Source organism: Phoxinus phoxinus, assembly GCF_949152265.1.
Source record: "Phoxinus phoxinus genome assembly, chromosome: 21".
Taxonomy (NCBI): domain Eukaryota; kingdom Metazoa; phylum Chordata; class Actinopteri; order Cypriniformes; family Leuciscidae; genus Phoxinus; species Phoxinus phoxinus.
The window spans coordinates 27,882,490-27,901,529 of record NC_136896.1 but is presented as its reverse complement, the minus strand read 5'-3'; the positions used below and the strand labels follow the sequence as shown (position 1 = coordinate 27,901,529).

General features: G+C 36.3%; 1 protein-coding gene across 1 annotated transcript in view; it reads left to right on the top strand.

Annotated features, from left to right (window-relative positions):
• The window catches only part of LOC306989192 (integrin alpha-X-like), a 37,903-nt gene that overhangs the window by 11,829 nt on the left and 7,034 nt on the right, over positions 1-19,040 (top strand). Inside the window, exons 3-27 of the mRNA XM_079594631.1 lie at positions 2,514-2,617; positions 3,137-3,207; positions 3,635-3,746; positions 3,871-3,998; positions 4,202-4,344; positions 9,726-9,876; positions 10,198-10,348; positions 10,577-10,650; positions 10,875-10,983; positions 11,103-11,239; positions 13,370-13,516; positions 13,638-13,838; positions 14,011-14,144; positions 14,235-14,380; positions 14,471-14,619; positions 15,104-15,232; positions 15,321-15,394; positions 15,511-15,652; positions 15,741-15,839; positions 16,532-16,611; positions 16,746-16,832; positions 16,931-17,009; positions 17,185-17,280; positions 17,423-17,509; positions 17,679-17,789. Of these exons, the coding sequence (XP_079450757.1) occupies positions 2,514-2,617; positions 3,137-3,207; positions 3,635-3,746; positions 3,871-3,998; positions 4,202-4,344; positions 9,726-9,876; positions 10,198-10,348; positions 10,577-10,650; positions 10,875-10,983; positions 11,103-11,239; positions 13,370-13,516; positions 13,638-13,838; positions 14,011-14,144; positions 14,235-14,380; positions 14,471-14,619; positions 15,104-15,232; positions 15,321-15,394; positions 15,511-15,652; positions 15,741-15,839; positions 16,532-16,611; positions 16,746-16,832; positions 16,931-17,009; positions 17,185-17,280; positions 17,423-17,509; positions 17,679-17,789 (2,941 nt within the window). The remainder of the gene's footprint in view (positions 1-2,513; positions 2,618-3,136; positions 3,208-3,634; positions 3,747-3,870; positions 3,999-4,201; positions 4,345-9,725; positions 9,877-10,197; positions 10,349-10,576; positions 10,651-10,874; positions 10,984-11,102; positions 11,240-13,369; positions 13,517-13,637; positions 13,839-14,010; positions 14,145-14,234; positions 14,381-14,470; positions 14,620-15,103; positions 15,233-15,320; positions 15,395-15,510; positions 15,653-15,740; positions 15,840-16,531; positions 16,612-16,745; positions 16,833-16,930; positions 17,010-17,184; positions 17,281-17,422; positions 17,510-17,678; positions 17,790-19,040) is intronic.

Here is a 19,040-nt window from a genome sequence, read left to right as displayed (position 1 = left end):
CTATACCACAGAAGTATAGTCCGAGCCTTGTGCTTTGTTCGCGCCATTTTGAAGACGATTGCTTTTTAAATGCAATCAAACTTGGATTCGCAAAGCTGGCTGATATTGAAGGAAGGTTCAGTTCCAAGTGTGTTTGCATCAGCTTCCTCCTCCGTATCACAACCTGTAAGTGTTATTAATAATTTTTGCTTTTATATTTTATGTAGCATGCTTAATAATTATTTTGTTTGTTGTGTAAGCACCGTTTAGCTTCTAGGTCTTCAATGACAATTGTATTGAGATATGTGAAGTGTTTGTCGTTGTTTTCGGAGTTGTCTAAAGAATAGAATAATACCTCGTAGTAACGTAACTGCATTTTTTTTTGTGTAAAAACGTTATGTTTATGCATCGGGCTAACGCAAACAAAGACTGATTGTGCTTTTACAATATGAACTCTGGGCTATGCTCGCTAACATAACATTAAATTCTTTATCTTATTTTTCGTTTTTTACTACAAACTATAAAGCAGTGGACTATAATCATTATTATAATACAATTTGATTGATAAAAGCATCATTGCACTCCGTGTTAAAAATAAGTATTATCTCTGTAAACACTGCTGGGTCATCTGACCAATCAACGCAGATTAGCGTCGCGCAAAGGAGGGGTTTGAAAAACGAGTCGTTGAACGAATCATTTGGGAGTCGGTGAGCAAATCAGGTAAAAATAAATGCATATTATACGAAAACAAAAGTGTTTTTTGTCATTGCATGCATGTAAAACTGTTGTTGGGGACTCCCACAACAACATTAGGAACATTTTAAATGTCATAATAGGTGCCCTTTAAAGTAACATGCCCAACATTGGTTTCTAGTCGCCAACATGTCAGTCAGTCATTCAGAAAAAAAGTCAGTCAGTCTTCAATAATGCCACTTGTTCCTTAACTTTTAACCAAGATATTAACACACACACAGACACACAACTTCTTCAAAGTTGGATTTGGTCGGGCTCTAATGGTAAACAGGAGTCTCTTTCCAAAACATCCAGATAGCATGTTCTTTCTCTTAGTCAGAGGACACTGTAAGCTAATATAGAACAGTAAAGTAAATGCTTTAACTAAGAAATGGTCACTTAAACTATTGGTTCCTATGACCCTTATTACCTATAGTCGTCATGGTGAATTAGAAGAACAGATATACGTTGAAGACCTTTCTCAAACAAAACGAGTCCATATTTCATTTCTGGAAGCCTGGCTAAATGAGTAAGCACTGTTGCTGTATTCATAGCATGAGTCAGACCCTCAGTCACCTCACCTCTCAGATATTTAATACAGACATTAGAGAATACATGAAAAGAACATTTCAGTAATCACACTGGTAACTTCTACAACAAAGTAAAATCTCATAAGCCTAGAGAAGTCATTCAACTCATGTGATATTTAGAATGACAAATATTGATTAATACATTGATTATAATCATTAAATATACAATAATTAGATATACATTGAAGCGGAAGTGGATTTCAGAATCCACCCTTCAGTATTTTGGAGCTTATTTTTATGCACTTTTCCTAGTCAGTGCAGTATTCAAAAACATTAGCTTGTAGCTGCATTCTTGTCTTTCCTGTAATTTTTTTGAAAAGCTGTATCTGGCTATCAGACTTTCATTGTACTATTTTTGTATATTAAAGGGCATATCATGAAAATCTGACTTTTTCAGTATTTAAATGCTATAATCGGGTCCCCGGTGCATCTACCAACCCATAAAAAGTGAAAAGTGACAACCCAGTAACATTGTCTTGGTAAGCCTTTCTCTGTAGGCATGTCAAAAAATAAGCCGATCAGATTCCTCTCCCCTTCTGACGTAAGAAGGGGATCTTATTATAATTTTACAGCCCCTTAATCTGCACGTTTTCATCCACGGCGCAGCCATTTGGTTTTCGGAAGCGACAACCAGTTCTAACGCAATGGTAAAAGTTTGAGCTAATCATGCAAACGGTTCTGTCGTTGCTGCACAGACGAGCACAGAACACTATTTGACCAAAAAAGATCACGGCTATGTAAAAGTTAAACATGACGGTACATGCAAGTTGATGAGATGAATCAATGTAACTCCACAAAAACTATTGTTTAGTTATTGCATAGCTTGTGTAAAGGATCACAGTCAACTGAGACGGGGAGCAGAAGCTCATTTGCATTTAAAGGGAGGGACACACACAAAAAGTCGGGAAATTTGACAAGTTAATAAATTATCTGGTGGGTATTTTGAGCTGGAATTTCACAGACACATTCTGGAGACACCATAGATTTATATTACTTATTATTTGCTTATTATATTAATATTAGTTTTGTTGTTGCAAATAACATAACACAATGCCATTGAATTTTCTCCCATATGGAAATTATACTGTAGTAGTCCTATACATGTACATTACCTTTATGGGAACTTAGTTCTTTACAAAATTGTCAATTCAATTAATGATCTTTCCTCTGTAGTTGATTATGACACATATTCTACCTTTTGTTTTCTTATAGTCTGATCGTGAGTGATCCTTTAATTCAAATCAATCAAGATCGAAGAGGATTGATTTATAACTGTGCTGTCATACAAGGAACCTGCTCATCATTGATGATTGATGGTATTTGGGTTTTTGTTCTACAGTACTAATTGAAATATAATGTAATACTGCGAGCATTGTTCTCTTTTTCAACAAATGAACAGAGGTGCTGAACTTTCAGAAAATGATCAACCTTAGAAGGTTATAGTAAATATTATATCAGCTGTTTTATTTCCTATTACATTGTTACCAAAATGTAGGCAATTTAAAACTCTGATTTGTATTTTCTATTGATTATCAATAAATAAACATTCTAAATTCCAAAGCAATTAAATTGCGCTTCTGCTCACCAGTATGGGGCTAGATGTGATTGTAGATATTGATAAATTAGATGTTTGCTATACATTAAAGAAAAATTAAATGTAATTATGTATTAGGAAATACATTATAGTAGTATAGTTTTGAAAATTTTAAATTAACATTAACTAAGATGAATAAATGCTGTAGAAGTATTGTTTTGAATAATTGAACCAAAGTGTAACATATTCCATTTAAAGGTTCTTTAATGAAAATGAACAAAATGTCTGTATGTTAATCAAGTGCCCTCGGAAGCTGTCAACATGTCTCTCGGACTTTCCATGGTTCAAGATCCACTGTCTTCAAAGCTGGCGGTAAGTAGTTCAGAACACTGATGAGATCAGTTACAGTACATATTACAACTATTTCACACATGCAAAGACTTAAAGAACATTAAAAAAGCCAAGTGAAATGCTCTGTAAAACTATACTCTGAATTAATAAAAGGGATTATAAATGTTAAAAGACAATGTGAGTAGAGAATAACGTGTTTAATGATCAATATTAAAGAAATGCAACATTGTTTTCTGTGTATATATATAATTGGTGAATTAAATTTGATATCATTTATTTGATTTAGTTTTTGTGGCATGCATGTTTGATTTATTATCCTGTCTCAACAACTATACAGATTTTGACCAGAGCAATAAAAGTGATTGGTATTGTGGTCTATAATTAACTTTTGGTTTGGTATTCCTTTAAAATAAGGTAAAAATCCATGTTTAAATTCCTTCTCTTTCAGATTTGTGGCCCAACCATTCCAAAGAAATGTGTATCAGTTACCACCTTCAATGGCATGTGCTTCATCAGTGAAAACAGTGCGTTTAAACCACCAATACCTAGCTCTCTGAGAGGTAAATATGATGATCACCGAAAGTCCCCCCCCCCCCCCCCCCCCAGTCAAAGAGGTTTCATTTCTTTTGATGTAACTGCAGTTTTAACTGGCCTATACACTCTTCTGCTTTTCTTCATTTACAGACTGTCCTGGTCAGTTTGACATTGCTTTTCTGTTAGATGGATCTGGGAGTGTGGGGGATTCCAATTTTAGAACGATGAAGAATTTTGTGATAAACATGATCAAGCGTTTTACTAATCGGGATGTACAGGTAGGAATAGCCTTACATATCACTTTAGGGATTTTTGATACTAACTGCATACATAACTGTGTTTTAAAAAAGGGAAAGACATGAATTTGTCTTTCCATGTGTAATTATCTTTTTCAAAAAAAAAATAAAAAAAAAAATATATATATATAACTGAATGCCGTTATAGAGCACATAATAAGACTGTATCTGTTGTTGGTTTACAGTTTGCCTTAGCACAGTACTCCAGTGGTTGTGAAATTCACTACAATTTCAATCATCTCAAAGACAGCACATGGGAATCTAAGGTGACAAATATACGATACTTTGGAGGTTACACTTACACTGCAGCAGCCATCAAAAAACTTGTGTAAGACTTCTTTGTTACTATATAAATTTGAATCATTGAATTTATGGTGGCCCATTTCATATCATTGCTTATATGTGCAGTTTAGTTTTGTGCAAGTTACAGTTTTTTCCAACTGCTTACCCACAAAATGTTTTCATGTCACACGATTTTTTCATGTCTCTCACTCAAAGTGCAAAACTACACATGAAATCTCCAAAACCATAAGCTATTTCTCAGCCTTTGACTCTGTCTTTTTCTAAACACTACACACGATTCTTTACCTAAAACACAACAATCTAACAGGAAGTGACTTGCTTTCCTTTTCTAAACCCAACCAATCAAAATGCTGCACTTATTCACCAGGTCACACACACACACTCCTCACACGTGCAAACACTAATTGCTTTACTGATCACTAACCCATCACTGCTTTACTGTAGTATAGGCCTATAAGGTCAGATTACCTGTTTTGAACAATGTATGCCAACAATGGTCAGAGACCCCACACACACAATTGTGTTCTTTACTGTATTCTAAAGAATATACTTTTGGTTTACATATGGTTTTGTTGTATGTTACTGTATAGACGCCTTTTCAGTTAGTCAATATGGTTAAGTTTTTTTGTGGGCGGAGCTTAGGTGGTGGCAGAACAATCCCTCTGGCTGCTTCACTAATGTTAGTTTGCAAGTTTGTTAGCTTGTTTTTTAACAATGACTGGAGAAAATCCGGTTTTATCTTACAGTTTTTTTCAATCGCTAACAAGCGCTTACCCATACTTCAGATACTTTTTCTAAACTCTTAACACAGACTCACACCTACAAAACACAATTGGCCAAATGGATAATTTTCTTCTCAAAAACACATTTTGTTAAATATATACTAACTCTTCATTTCAAAATAGAACACATCTTTCTCTGCACTCACTAACTTTACCAAAACACTGGAAATCTGACTCAAAATGAAATTATTCTGTCAAAGAATAACACTTGTTTTCACTTCACAAGGTACATACTGTACTGTATGTCCACATGTAGTAATGTTCACATTCAAAAGCATTCCAGTAAAAGCAAATCCTTTACTGTTTACTACAGGAGGTACAGTAGAAATATGGTATGATAGAACAGAAAAAGTTTTACAGTATTGCTTACAGTGAACAAAATATCCAACACACAAGAGCATTCTGAACCAAAAAAAAACTTTTTTTAGTGTGCTAAAAAAGCACACAATTACTGTATCTAATCTCTGCGATCTTCAGGGTTAGGCCACATGTTTTCATCAACATCACATCTGATATTATCCAAGGCGGTGCACCTGGGATAAAAACGCTTGGTATGTCGGATCCACCCTTGGCAATCAAGAACTGTGATGTCCCTGCAGCCAGCATCCATGGCTTCAAGGAGGGACATCTGGTCATGTGGCTGATGGTCATAAACCTTCCACCTCCATGCAGAAAATAACTCCTCTATGGGGTTGAGGAAAGGTGAATAGGGTGGAAGGAAGAGACTTACCAGTCTTGGGTGGACTTCAAACCATGTTGTCATTGCTTGAGAATGATGGAAAGCCACATTGTCCCAGGTACTTACAAAGGTCCTCATGTTTTCATGAGAACCAGGCGCTGCTCTGGAACCAGGCGCTGGTGGAGATCATTAAGAAAGGCAAGGATGCGCTCGACATTATAGGGTCCACTGGCTCACTGCATCTCTCACTGGGCCTGCTCTTCTCCCTTCTCCTCCTTTTACTGTGTCAATGTAATAGAAAAAAATAACCCCTGCCACTCTAAGCCAGACTCAGCTGAGATATATTGTTTTTGAACTGATCATTGCAGATGCAGAGGTTTTTATACTGTATCTAAGGTTTGAAATATTGTTTTTGCTATTGTGGGATGTTGTGTGTTAACATTCGTAAATACTACAAAAACAATCCATACTTTTGTTGGGAGGCATAGCTTGTCTGTTAAGAAAATGTAAGCATTGTGGAAATGTGTTCACTGACTGCATATTGTGTTAAAACGACATGAAATGTGTGAATGGTATGGCCACAAAAGACCAATGCTGTGCTAATTGTGTTTAGAGTTTTGAAAATGTGACAACTGGTTGGACAAATGCTTGTTAGCGACTGAAAAAAACTGTAATGTGCAAGGTCACTCACTGTCCTGGACCGTGATTGTTATTTGCAAAAGTTAATTTTAACAGACGGAACCAGGTTGGCCGACCCGTACACGCTCAGTCAATGGATGAACGATCTGACAGGATTAACTTGGTTGAGAAGCTGACTTCTACACCTACACGATAGAGAAACCGAGCATAAAGAGAAACTGAGGGCATATACATCTTTAGATGCCTATAACTATGTGCTGAATGGTCACGTACAAGACTTGTGGTACGATCCGCAGTTCTGCCGAGCGAGCGCCAAGGCCAGAAGACGACAAAAGAGTGACATTACTGTGCAATTTTAATTACAGTTTTTTTCAATTGCAAACGTTTACCAATACTTAAAGTACTTTTTCTAAACTCTTAACACAGCAACACACCTAAATCACACAATTAGCCAAATAGGCCTAGTTAATTTTCTGCCCAAAACCATATTTTATTAAATAAATACAAACTGTACATTTCAAAATGCAAAAAAACTTTTTCAATATTCACTAACTCTATTAAAACACTTCAGGCCCATTTCAAAATCGAATAATTTGGTCAAAACTTTAGCACTTGTTTTCTATCCAACATGAACACATGGTCAATCATAGTGCAATGACTGTCAAAATACTAACAGTTGGTGGCATTAAAAAAAAACTGCATTACTTGTCATGTTTCAGTTCTGTATAGAACATACATAATGAAATCCATTTTTTTTATTCATTCAGCTATGTGTGTGTGTGTGTGTGTGTGTGTGTGTGTGTGTGTCTATTCATGGTGCATTAGATAGTATGTTGTACACATGCTATCTAAATGTGATTGAGTCATCAATACTTTATAGAATGTACAACTGAAAATAAAAACAGTAAGCGATAGATTTGCTGCAGTAAAGGCTTTATTAGCAATACGAAATTGCTGTCAGTGATCAACAAAACGAAGACAAACATTTGGTTTACTAAAGTGTGCAAAAATAAAACAAAAGGACAGAAAAACCTTTTCCCAATTACATTTCTTCCTCGTCTACGTGTTTTTGCCAGGTTAAACCCTGCCTCGTCTACATAAATTAATTCATGCAGTGTCTGATTAGCCTCCAACTCCATAATTCTCTGAAAGAAAAATCTATTTTTTACATAAATGCTTTCCACTAGCAATAGAGAATAGTGAAGAAGAAGAAAAAAGTAGAGTGGAATAGTCACTGTAGAATCAGACATGGTGTGTAGACATCATACCTGTACGTATTGGTGCTGGAGTTCCTTGACCCGATCACTGTTTCTCTCAAAGGGAACCATGTACAGCTGTTTCATTCGAATTCGGTGTTTGGTCAGAGTCCGAGCAATGGTAGCCAGGCTGATGCTTTCCACATTCTGGAATACCAGGTTGTCCTCTACAATTCTGGTCTGAATTTCTCTGTTTTATTGCATTGTCAGCAATGACCCATCCTAGAATGGCATGTTCTTGGTCTTCACTGAGAAGCTTTCTTCTTCCCCCAGAGCAAAGTCGTTGTGTCCTTTAGAAGAACAAAAATACAACACATTTGTATTTGTAACTCCTGGTGGCCAGCAGTTACTGTAATACAGTTAAAAGCAACTGCATTGATAGCCCTCATGAAATGCATGACTTACCTGTTGGTTTGTTGAAATATCCGGATAATGGAAGCAACGGTTGACCGTCTGAGATTAGGCTGGACTCTTTCACCAGCCTCTCTCAATGATAGTCCATGGTTTATCACATGGTCTATGATGGTGGCTCTTATTTCATCTGTGACAACAGCTCTTACTCTCCTCTGAACAGCAGCACACATTCTTACTCCTCTCCCCCTACGTCTCCTTCTCCTGGTCCAACTAGTCCTCCTCTCCCTGGTCCAACTAGTCCTCCTCTCCCTGGTACAACTAGTCCTCCTCTCCCTGGTCCAACTAGTCCTCCTCTCCCTGGTCCAACTAGTCCTCCTCTCCCTGGTCCAACTAGTCCTCCTCTCCCTGGTCCAACTAGTCCTCCTCTCCCTGGTACAACTAGTCCTCCTCTCCCTGGTCCAACTAGTCCTCCTCTCCCTGGTCCAACTAGTCCTCCTCTCCCTGGTCCAACTAGTCCTCCTCTCCCTGGTACAACTAGTCCTGCTCTCTCTGGTCCAACTAGTCCTCCTCTCCCTGGTCCAACTAGTCCTCCTCTCCCTGGTCCAACTAGTCCTCCTCTCCCTGGTACAACTAGTCCTCCTCTCCCTGGTCCAACTAGTCCTCCTCTCCCTGGTCCAACTAGTCCTCCTCTCCCTGGTCCAACTAGTCCTCCTCTCCCTGGTACAACTAGTCCTGCTCTCTCTGGTCCAACTAGTCCTGCTCTCTCTGGTCCAACTAGTTTTGAAAATGTGATTACAGATTGGACAAAAGGATGTTAGCAATTGAAAAAAACTGTATGTGAATTTTTTCTAGAAATAAAATTCCAGATACAGCATATACATTTTTTGTACATGTATTTGATTACCCTTTCTTGCCAGGTTCTTCAAAAAGTCTAGTCACAATCAATCAAAACAACAATCATAGACGATTCACAAATAATCACAATCATTTAGAAAACATTATGTGATAAAATTTCAAATTGGAGCCTGTACTCCGTCAATTCTAGAACCCAACAACACAACAAGATTACATTTACAGTAATAATGATAATAATAATTTAAGCTCCTTATTATGTAGCCAAATCTGTGCTGGTTTGTATTGGCCGCCTCCAGTTTTCACACAACATATTTTGTCTCCAGCTAGCGCCGTGACGTAACTGTGACGTCGGCTCGAAATTGGTCTATACAACAGTAATGTTTGGCCTAATAAATATTTTCTGTGTCTACATTGCATTGGTGTTTACAGTGACTTGTTACCCATCTCAGCAGATTACTTTCACTGTAGAACATTGTATTGAAATTTAGATATAAGCCTATGAAAGACCAAAGAGCGTTAGATTTAGAACAACAGTGTTTACATGGTATATCCAAAAATGTACCATTATGAAAGAAGTGTTTGCCATTTGATGCAAATGCTTCATTCTGACATGTGTTTATGGCATTTTGAATGCAGTGTTACATTTTGAAGGATATTTGAGGCATTTTGCATTTTGTGTGTGCAGTTTTGCGAATTGTGTGTAGAGTTTTGAAAAAAGGTGACAGTTTTGAAAACGTGTGTAAGCAGTTATGAGTAGTTATTAATGTATTGCTATACCGTTTTAGGGTATTTACGGTATGTGGGTTACTTGATCTCTTCTAAATTTATTTTCAAATACCAGGAATGATCTATTTATTCCAAATGGAGGGTCAAGGCCATCAGCAAAAAAAATCTTGCTTGTTATTACTGATGGAGTGTCAAATGACAGGGGCTTATTGAGCGATGCAGCATCACAGGCAGAGGCAAAGAGCATAATACGATACGCGATCGGGGTATGCTTTTTCTTCACATATTATGTCGTTTAAATCTCTTACATCAGATCCTTAAATGTTTCATTTTGTCTAGTCAAATTCTTAAATGTTGCAAAAGGTTATAGGGTTAAACCTGAAATTTGTTGCAAATTTGATGTGGCCATTTCTGAGCTGCATTAATTTACTAATAGCTTAGAACTAATAAATGCATTGGGATGTGTGTGTGTGTGTGTGTGTGTGTGTGTGTGTGTGTGTGTGTGTGTGTGTGTGTGTTCATTTATTACTCTAAATATGCTTTGTCGCATAATTTCTTTTTAAACGAAACAATATTTTTGTCCCTAGGTTGGCGGTGCTTTTGATGATTACAGAGCAAAAGACGAGTTGAATACAATTGCTTCTGATCCAGATGGTGATCATGTGTTTAAAGTGACAGACTTTAATGCACTGAATAATATTCTTCAAAAGCTGGAAGAAAACATTATTGCCATTGAAGGTAAAACATTTGGAATGAATGTGTATTTCTGATATATATATATATATATATATATATATATATATATATATATATATATATATATATATATATATATATATATATATATATATATATATATATATATATGTATATCTTTTTGTTATAACTGAATAGATATTTCCTAAAAGCTTTAAATGACTTTGAATCAGATGATTGATTTGAGTAACTTCTGTTGATTTGTTGCAGGAACCCAGACTTCAGGTGATTCCTCCAGAATGGAGTTTGCACAGGATGGATTCAGTGCAACTTTCACACCATACGTAAATAAATCTGCAAAATGTCTCCTTAGTATTAAACTCTACAGACCATGTGACCATTATAGTATGGTTATATATATACCCCAAAGTCAACATTGTACCCTTAATCTTTTTTTTTTGTTGTAATGCTCACAAATTGTTCATCATTATAAAGAGAGGGGTATGGGGTTTCTTGAGATGTTCTCTTTGTATCCAAATCCAGGACAGTTTTGCTTTGCTTTGTTTAGGGAAGCGTGTTACTGAGTGCTGTGGGAGCTTTCCAGTGGAAAGGCGGATATCAGGAATATTTGCCAGAAAACTCCTTTCTAACAGGCAGTGAGCATGAAAGCTATCTAGGTAAGGCTTTTTTTAAAAACACTCAAACAGAAATAGATATGTGAATTTACAGTAATTTTATTCTATTCAGCAAATACATCTAATAAACATATTATTTAACTATTGCATTTTGTCTGAAGGTTATTCGATGGCTATTGCAACAACGTCAAGCACAAGCTTTGCTATTCTAGGAGCTCCGAGATACAAGCATAAAGGACAAGTCTTTGCATCACAACTCAGATCCAATCAATACAAACAGCCGCTGGACTCTCCCAAGGTTGTTCACTTACATTTTTTGGTGTCAAAACCATACATAAAACCAGTATCAGTAACCAGTATCATTTGCTAAAATTGCTAAATTAACTTAAAACCTAAAACGCTTAAAACATGTGCAAATAAAACAGCGTTTCCATCCCATATGTGCAAGATAACAAAATGGTCACTTCCTGGAAATTCGCGCAAAATATACTTGACGCAAAAGCTGTAATTATGTCTAAACATTTTATCAAATTGGACAAATAGTAAAACTGAAGAATGAATTGCATATTTTTTCAACCATTGTTCAAATAATGGTATACCATAACCGTTCACTTGGTCTTAAAGGACAAGTTCGGTATTTTACACTTAAAGCCCTGTTTACAGATCGTTTCTGATGAAATAGAACGGTTAAGATTAAAATTTGGACACATGCTGCTGTCCCGAGAATTTTAGGTTTATTTCGCTTCCCCCATCCCCACCTACACAATGGCAGTCTATGTGCACTGGAACAATCCTTCCTAAAATGCATTAAACTTTCATTTACAAAGACGTGAGTTTACAAAGACAGGTTTTATCGTAGTTTTTGTCCAACTCCATTGACTTGTCTTGAATGTGCTGTGTGAGGTACGGTATTACTCCGCCACTTCTTCTTCTGCTTCTTCTGTGTATTCAATGAAATGCCAGCGGTTTGCTTGCAATTGGCAAAGGTGCATTATCGCCACCAACTGGGCTGGATTGCCTATTATTTAAGCTCTCAAGGGAAGAATCTACGGGTGTGAGACGTTTGGAAAAATAGATCCACAGTTTTACAACGAATGGTAAAACACCTGTTGGAAAGCATCTTTTGCAGCGATTTTTGTGTGAGCATATCAGTGAACACCCCTGACCACTCGGTGAATTTCACGTCTTTGTAAACGAAAGTTTAATGCGTTTTATGAAGGATTGTTCCAGTGCACCTATACACCCATTCTAGAGGTTTTGGGGAAAGCGAAAGAAACCTAAAATTCTCGGGCCAGCAGCATGTGTCCAAATTTTAATCTTAACCGTTCTATTTCATCATAAACAATCTGTAAACAGCACTTCAAGTGTAAAATACCGAACTTACCCTTTAAGAGTTTAATGTTAAGCATTTGGTACATTTCCATATTTATATACATATAATGTGAAAGCTGTGTTCCTGCTACAGAAGCAATGCTATCTTAATGGTAAAAAGATGAAACAACAGATCCAGTATAATTACTGGAAAGTGCATTTTGTCAATTTACAGTAAAAGCCAAATTTACACCGTATTAGCTGGAGGACAACTAGTCCTACACCAAAAGCAAACTCATTCATTGAAAAGTGACTGGCACAACTTAATTACACTTTTGTTACATAGATGCATATGTGATCAGATATGGTACTGCATGTGTAATATATTACAGATATATTTACTAATACATTATAAACAAACAACTATAGAGAAATATGTTATGTAATATATTTCTTATATAATCCATATCCATATTTCAAAGTAGCCTTTTCATTTTTTTTAAGAATCAAAACTAATATTTAAAGGTGCTGTATACCTTACTTTAAAAACAAAGCATAAAAATACCATAATATGTTTGCAGATATTTAGGAAACATGCTTAGTTCACATACTCGTTTCTCTGAAAAACACTTCTACAGCTAGTCATTTTACTTTGAAATGTGCGTTCCTTGTTGGGATGTCTGTTTTTGTTTTGGTCTGTGTGATCCTGCCCACTGCCAGTTCACCCAATAGTATTTCGACACCCCAGGATGCCAGTTGGCAGGAAACACAGCATAGTGCAGCCTTGGAAGCCAGCAAACAAACTGGATCAGATATTGCAGATTCTATCCAACCTAAAAAGCCTTGGTGTCCATCTAAATATATCTATGAACGAGAGCATATTAAAACAGGCAAAACTGTCATTCTTACAAACTGCACCTTTAATATTCAAATATTTTGCTACAACTTCCAGGATCTTTAGAGATGGTGCATTTGGTAGTGATAGCAGTGAGTGTTGTGGCCTGATGTCTTAGCATTACATATATACATATACATAAAGAACCAATTGTTGGTGTAATAAACTTACAAGAAGCAGGAAGTACAGATAATTTTAAAGTTAAAAATTCTCTTTTTGCAGCCTCAGATTGGCTCATATTTCGGAGCTGAGGTGTGTGTTGTGGATTTGAACAGTGACTCCAATACAGACCTCCTTTTGGTATCGGCACCAACCTACATAGAGTCTGACCGGGAGGGCTTAGTGTTTGTTTACATCTTCACGCGTCGGGTCAGTGATTTTTTGGAGATTACATTTTTTTTTTTTTTAAGAGTTCATCAAGTAAGATTGAGCAAATGTACATTTGTGTCTGTTTAACCCTGTTTCTCCTCTCTCTGTTATGTCTCCACAGGCAAACTTCATTTATTCGGATACACTGGTGGGCATGGCAGGTCAGAGGGGTCGGTTTGGCTCTTCTCTGGCCAGTCCAGCAGATCTGAATGGTGATGGCTTCATGGATGTTCTGGTTGGAGCTCCTTTAGAGGAGGATGGACAGGGCAGCATCTACATCTTCAATGGTATAGATGGAGGGATCAATCCCAAATACTCACAGGTGAAAAAGAAGAGGGTTGGTAGCAGTTTAAAGGGAAAGTTCACATAAATTATGTCTCTGTAATCATTTATTCAGATTCGTGGTTCACCTTTCTTGCATTACTTTTCCTTGACTCACTTCATAGACTCTCAATATTTTTGTTATCTGTTTTATTCCCTCTTGAATGAAACAGAGGATTGCTGGATCATCTGTGCGACCAGGTTTGCAGTTCTTTGGGATTTCATTGAGTCAGTCTTCTCTAGACCAGACTCGAGACAGCCTTCCTGACATTGCTGTTGGGTCCAAGGGAGCAGTTCTGCTTCTCAGGTCTGTTTTCTTCTATAAAGAACTAATATATATACAAATACACAGTTTCAGCCATAATCATTCATATGTGTTCATATGTGAATCATTCAGGTCCAGACCCATCATGTTCTTGGAAACCAAAGTAACTTACAACCCAACCAAAATACCAACCGGTGACCAAACAGACTGCACTAATCCACTGAAAAACGACTTGACTGTGTGTTTCACCATGAGCGGATACAAACATAGCATACCAGGTTTATTCATAATATAATTAAATATTTTTTGTGTTCTTACATCACAAGTAGACATATTTTGGGGCTTTTATGATCAAACACGTTTTCTAGGTTTGGCTGCAAATATTAATTACACCATAATGCTGGATTCCAAGCGACAGAAATATCGTGCATACTTCTCTGTCAAAAACCGGCTCCTCAGGGATGTGATGAACATTGGGTTGCAGGAAGTATGCAAAAGTCATGCTTTTTTTATAGAGGTAAGCATCAAATGTCATTTTTGTTTAGCATTTATGAGTACATTTTAATCTAGGCTAAAATTTAGCCTAAAAAGGTCATTTCTGTTTCTCATACTTAAAATGCTGTTTCATGCATTTTTGTTATAATGTAACTTTCATGTGTTTGCATAAAAAAAAAAACTGTTGACACAAATGATCTTCTGCTCAAATTCCAAATAAAGACATTTAAACACAAAATATAAATTAGAACTTGATTATTTACACTTGCAGGAAAAATAAAGGGATGTTAAACAGTATGTAACCTGATATGATGGAAATAAAGAAACATTAATCTGTATATTGTTTACTTAACTGATAAAACAAATGTTGAGTTTAATATAAGATTCAACATTTCAAGAAATATGATGGGGACATTACAAGAATCAAATGCAGAACAAGAGTGACCCAAGTATAATCATAGAGTGTTTTGTTATTAACATCTCTAATTGATTCTTGTTTCCATAAGGCTTGTTCAGAAGATGCTCTGAATCCGTTGTCTAATCAGATAACATTCACATTTGAGGGTCTTCCATCAAGTATGGACAATTTGACACCAGTACTGCTGCCAGAGATAAAGACCTCAACATACCACAATGTAAGAGTTCATTAAGAGCAGAAATACCAGAACTTTATCACATATGCACAATTCATGAATTTTTCTATGCCTTTATATTATTTTACAGCTGGATTTTGAGATAAACTGTGGAACTGATAATGTATGTGTTGACGACCTTCGAATGGATTTTGATTTCTCTGGGTGAGTAAACATTTGCTCCGTTTCTGAACTGAAGTATTGCAAGAAATTAATAAATCCGAACCATCTTGATGCTTATGAAAGTATTTATATATCTCTCTTTGGTTTCTGTGATCCAGATCTACAAACATAGAGGTTGGGATAATGCAGGAGCTCAACGTGACCGTGTTTGTAGAGAACAGAGGAGAAAACTCCTACAACACTCTCTTCACCCTCAGCTACCCCTTTGGACTTTCCTACAGGAGATTCACATCTAAACAGGTGTGTGTGTGTGTGTGTGTGTGCATGTGCGTGCGCGTGCGTGTGCGTGTGTGCGTTGAAATATATTATAAACGTTCTGTATGAGCAGGGCAGAGTGGAGTGTGTGTCTCTGGATACTGAGAGAGGAGTTACACCGGGAGAAACCACGTGCCAGATCAGTAAACCCATCCTCAAGGGAAACACTCAGGTCAATAATCACACCCCTGACACGAACGTTTGCACATGTGGAGGAATGCATGTTAATGGTTCATTCATTCATTCATTCATTCATTCATTCATTCATTCATTCATTCATTCATTCATTCATTCATTCATTCATTCATTCATTCATTCATTCATTCATTCATTCATTCATTCATTCATTTGAGCAGAATATCACAATGGAGATCGCTGAACTCCAACATGTTTGCCTGTATTTTCAGATCATCAGCGCATGGTTAAAGTTGAGAAGATTAAGTTAAACTCTTGTTGGATATTTATCAATTTAAGAGGAAAGCTCTGATTGGGGGATTTAAACTCTTGACATCTGGCAACCCCAAGTATGAAAGCTCTTGATGGCTTCTTACTAATACAAGATAATGGAAATTTCCCCCCCAATAAATTCAGGAACAATAACCAACAGGCCAATATCACAACAATTATGCTTACTTTATCAAGAGAAGCAGAAATCGTGATCACGATTAAACTACTATTAATTGTCCAGCTCTACTCGTATGCTTATATACATTCATTTACTTGACTAAACTCAAAGCAGTTAATAAACACTATTATCCAGAGCAACTTTCATGGGTTACGTTATGTTACGTTGACATGTGAATTTCAACTATTTTAATTAGTCCAACATTTTGTCTTATTCTGTCTTTTTTGTTCAAATTCTAGGTTGTGTTTGATATTACATACAGTATTAATAAAGAAAGTACACTTGGCCAAAATGTGACGTTTACTGCTGCGGTCACGAGGTATGACATCATCTTTGTGTACTAGAAGTTGGCGTAAAACAGCCATTGACCATGATCTCTAGGAGATTCTCACATGATCATTTCATCAGGAACAGATAAATGCTACTAATAAACAAAACCTCAATCTCTCACAGTGGGAATGACAAACACTCAACCGACAGTGAGTTTAACAAACAGAAAACCATTGATGTCAAATATGCCATTTATATTGCCTTGATAAGGTTAGTGCTCTGCTCCACGTTTCTGTATAATAATAATAAAACAATCTTTATCCTATACTGTCATTTTTGTCATTTTCTTTCCCCATTTGAAATAAAAGGCATGAAAATTCCACCATCCACATTAATTTTACTTCAGGGAAAAGGGATCTTATGAAACCGGTCCAGCAGATAATAAAGGTATCAGTTCACATTCTCTATCTTAAAGTAGATAATAAAAAGGTTTTGTAGTACACTAAAATCTAATCTTTCAAAAAGGCTGAATGACAGACTTGAACAGGATTTATTTGATCAACAGAAGAAAATGTTAAAATGTCCATCCTGAAAATAACTCTTCCTTATTTCTCTCTTTCAGGTTCAGAATGACCTCAGAGAATTACCTTTCAAAGTTTTCATCAGAGTACCAGTGAAACTTGGTGATATTGACATCTGGACTAATTCAAATTTGCAAGTATGTGAATTTATTTCATATCTCACAAGCCATACAGGTATACTGATTAATTTAATTAAACCATTTATGATGTAGGGTTAGGATTTTTAAAACAAAAACTTTTTTTTAAATGTCACCAAGAAATGTCACTGTCTTTTTAAAGATACCTGGCTGTGACAGCGAGAACATGACGAAGCCTGTTATCACACATGTTGCGTTGTTGGACGTTATTAAAAATCGTCGTGTGGTGGTGAGCGCACTTTTTAAATTTTGTTTAGCTTTACCTCATTTATTTTCCACAATTTATTTTATTTATTTTTTGTATATGTTAAACATACATTAATGAATCTCTCTCTCTCTCTCTCTCTCTCTCTCTCTCTCTCTCTCTCTCTCTCTCTCTCTGTGTGTGTGTGTGTCAGAACTGCTCTGTGGCGGTGTGTGCCGTGTTCAGCTGTGCCGTCACTCTCACAAAGAATGAAAGGAAACTCTATAATATATTTGGCAATGTGAGCTCTGGATGGATTGAGCAGGTATCTGACTTTTAAAGCAAATTCGGTAACGCTTTAGATTACAGCCCGGAAAGTACTGCGTAGTTACAATGAAATTACAGTGTAACTTTCGGTAATTACAGTGTGCCTATAAAGTACTTATGTGTAAGTATAGGGGAACAATATGTAAAGTCTTGGGAATAAAGCGGTAACAACCAGGAAAATACTGCGTAATTAAAACGAAATTACAGTGTAACTTTCGGTAATTACAGTGTACCTATAAAGTCCGTACGTGTAATTATATAGGGGAACAATGTAACGTTTTGGAATAAAGGGGTAACAACCAGGAAAAAAAAAATTTATTTAGGCAAATTATTTATAGCCTACTGTAAGTATTTTAGAACTAGGGGGTACTTATACTATAATACAATCTTACTTTTGGGAGCAATTTAGCGAGTAGGCTACATACACTGCACCTTTTTGTAATAATAGTGTATACAAATACATAAAGGCTTTTTACAAATTACAGGGTAGCCTATATATCAGTGCATTTATAAAGTAGGGTAATTTGTTTTTATTGCAAAGGTGCACTGATTAAGTTGTTTCAAGGCAAGTAAAATATTGCAACTTTTTTTTTTTAATGGTGGGGAAATATACTCTTGTTTCATGTAGTTACAGGGTAAGTATGACATTGCGGGCCGTAAATTAAAGTGGTGCTTCTTACCCTCTTGTTTCATGTAGTTACAGGGTAAGTATGACATTGCGGGCCGTAAATTAAAGTGGTGCTTCTTACCCTCTTGTTTCATGTAGTTACAGGGTAAGTATGACATTGCGGGCCGTAAATTAAAGTGGTGCTTCTTACCCTCTTGTTTCATGTAGTTACAGGGTAAGTACAATAAAAACACATGTAAACACACAATCTGATATCACTTGGAAAACTTTATTTGAAAAATAACTTATTTCAAAACGGATTTACAACACTTTGTTTCTCTTGCTTGGTTTCCTCCTCCTCTTGTTCCTCTTCTTCTTTTTCTTTCTTTCCACTGATAAATCTTAAGAAGGAATCCCATGTCTCTTGCTATTCTGTGTGTTAAAAGAAAATACAGTACAGAAATGTCCTCACCATTTACTCATCTTTTACCCTCATGTCATCCGAGATGTATATGAATTTCCTTCTTCAGATTAACACAAACAAATTTTTTTAGAAAAATATATAATCTCTGTGAATGCATAATGCAAGCTCATGTGTTCCTAAAAGTTGACATCAAACAGCACATACAGCAATAACTAAAG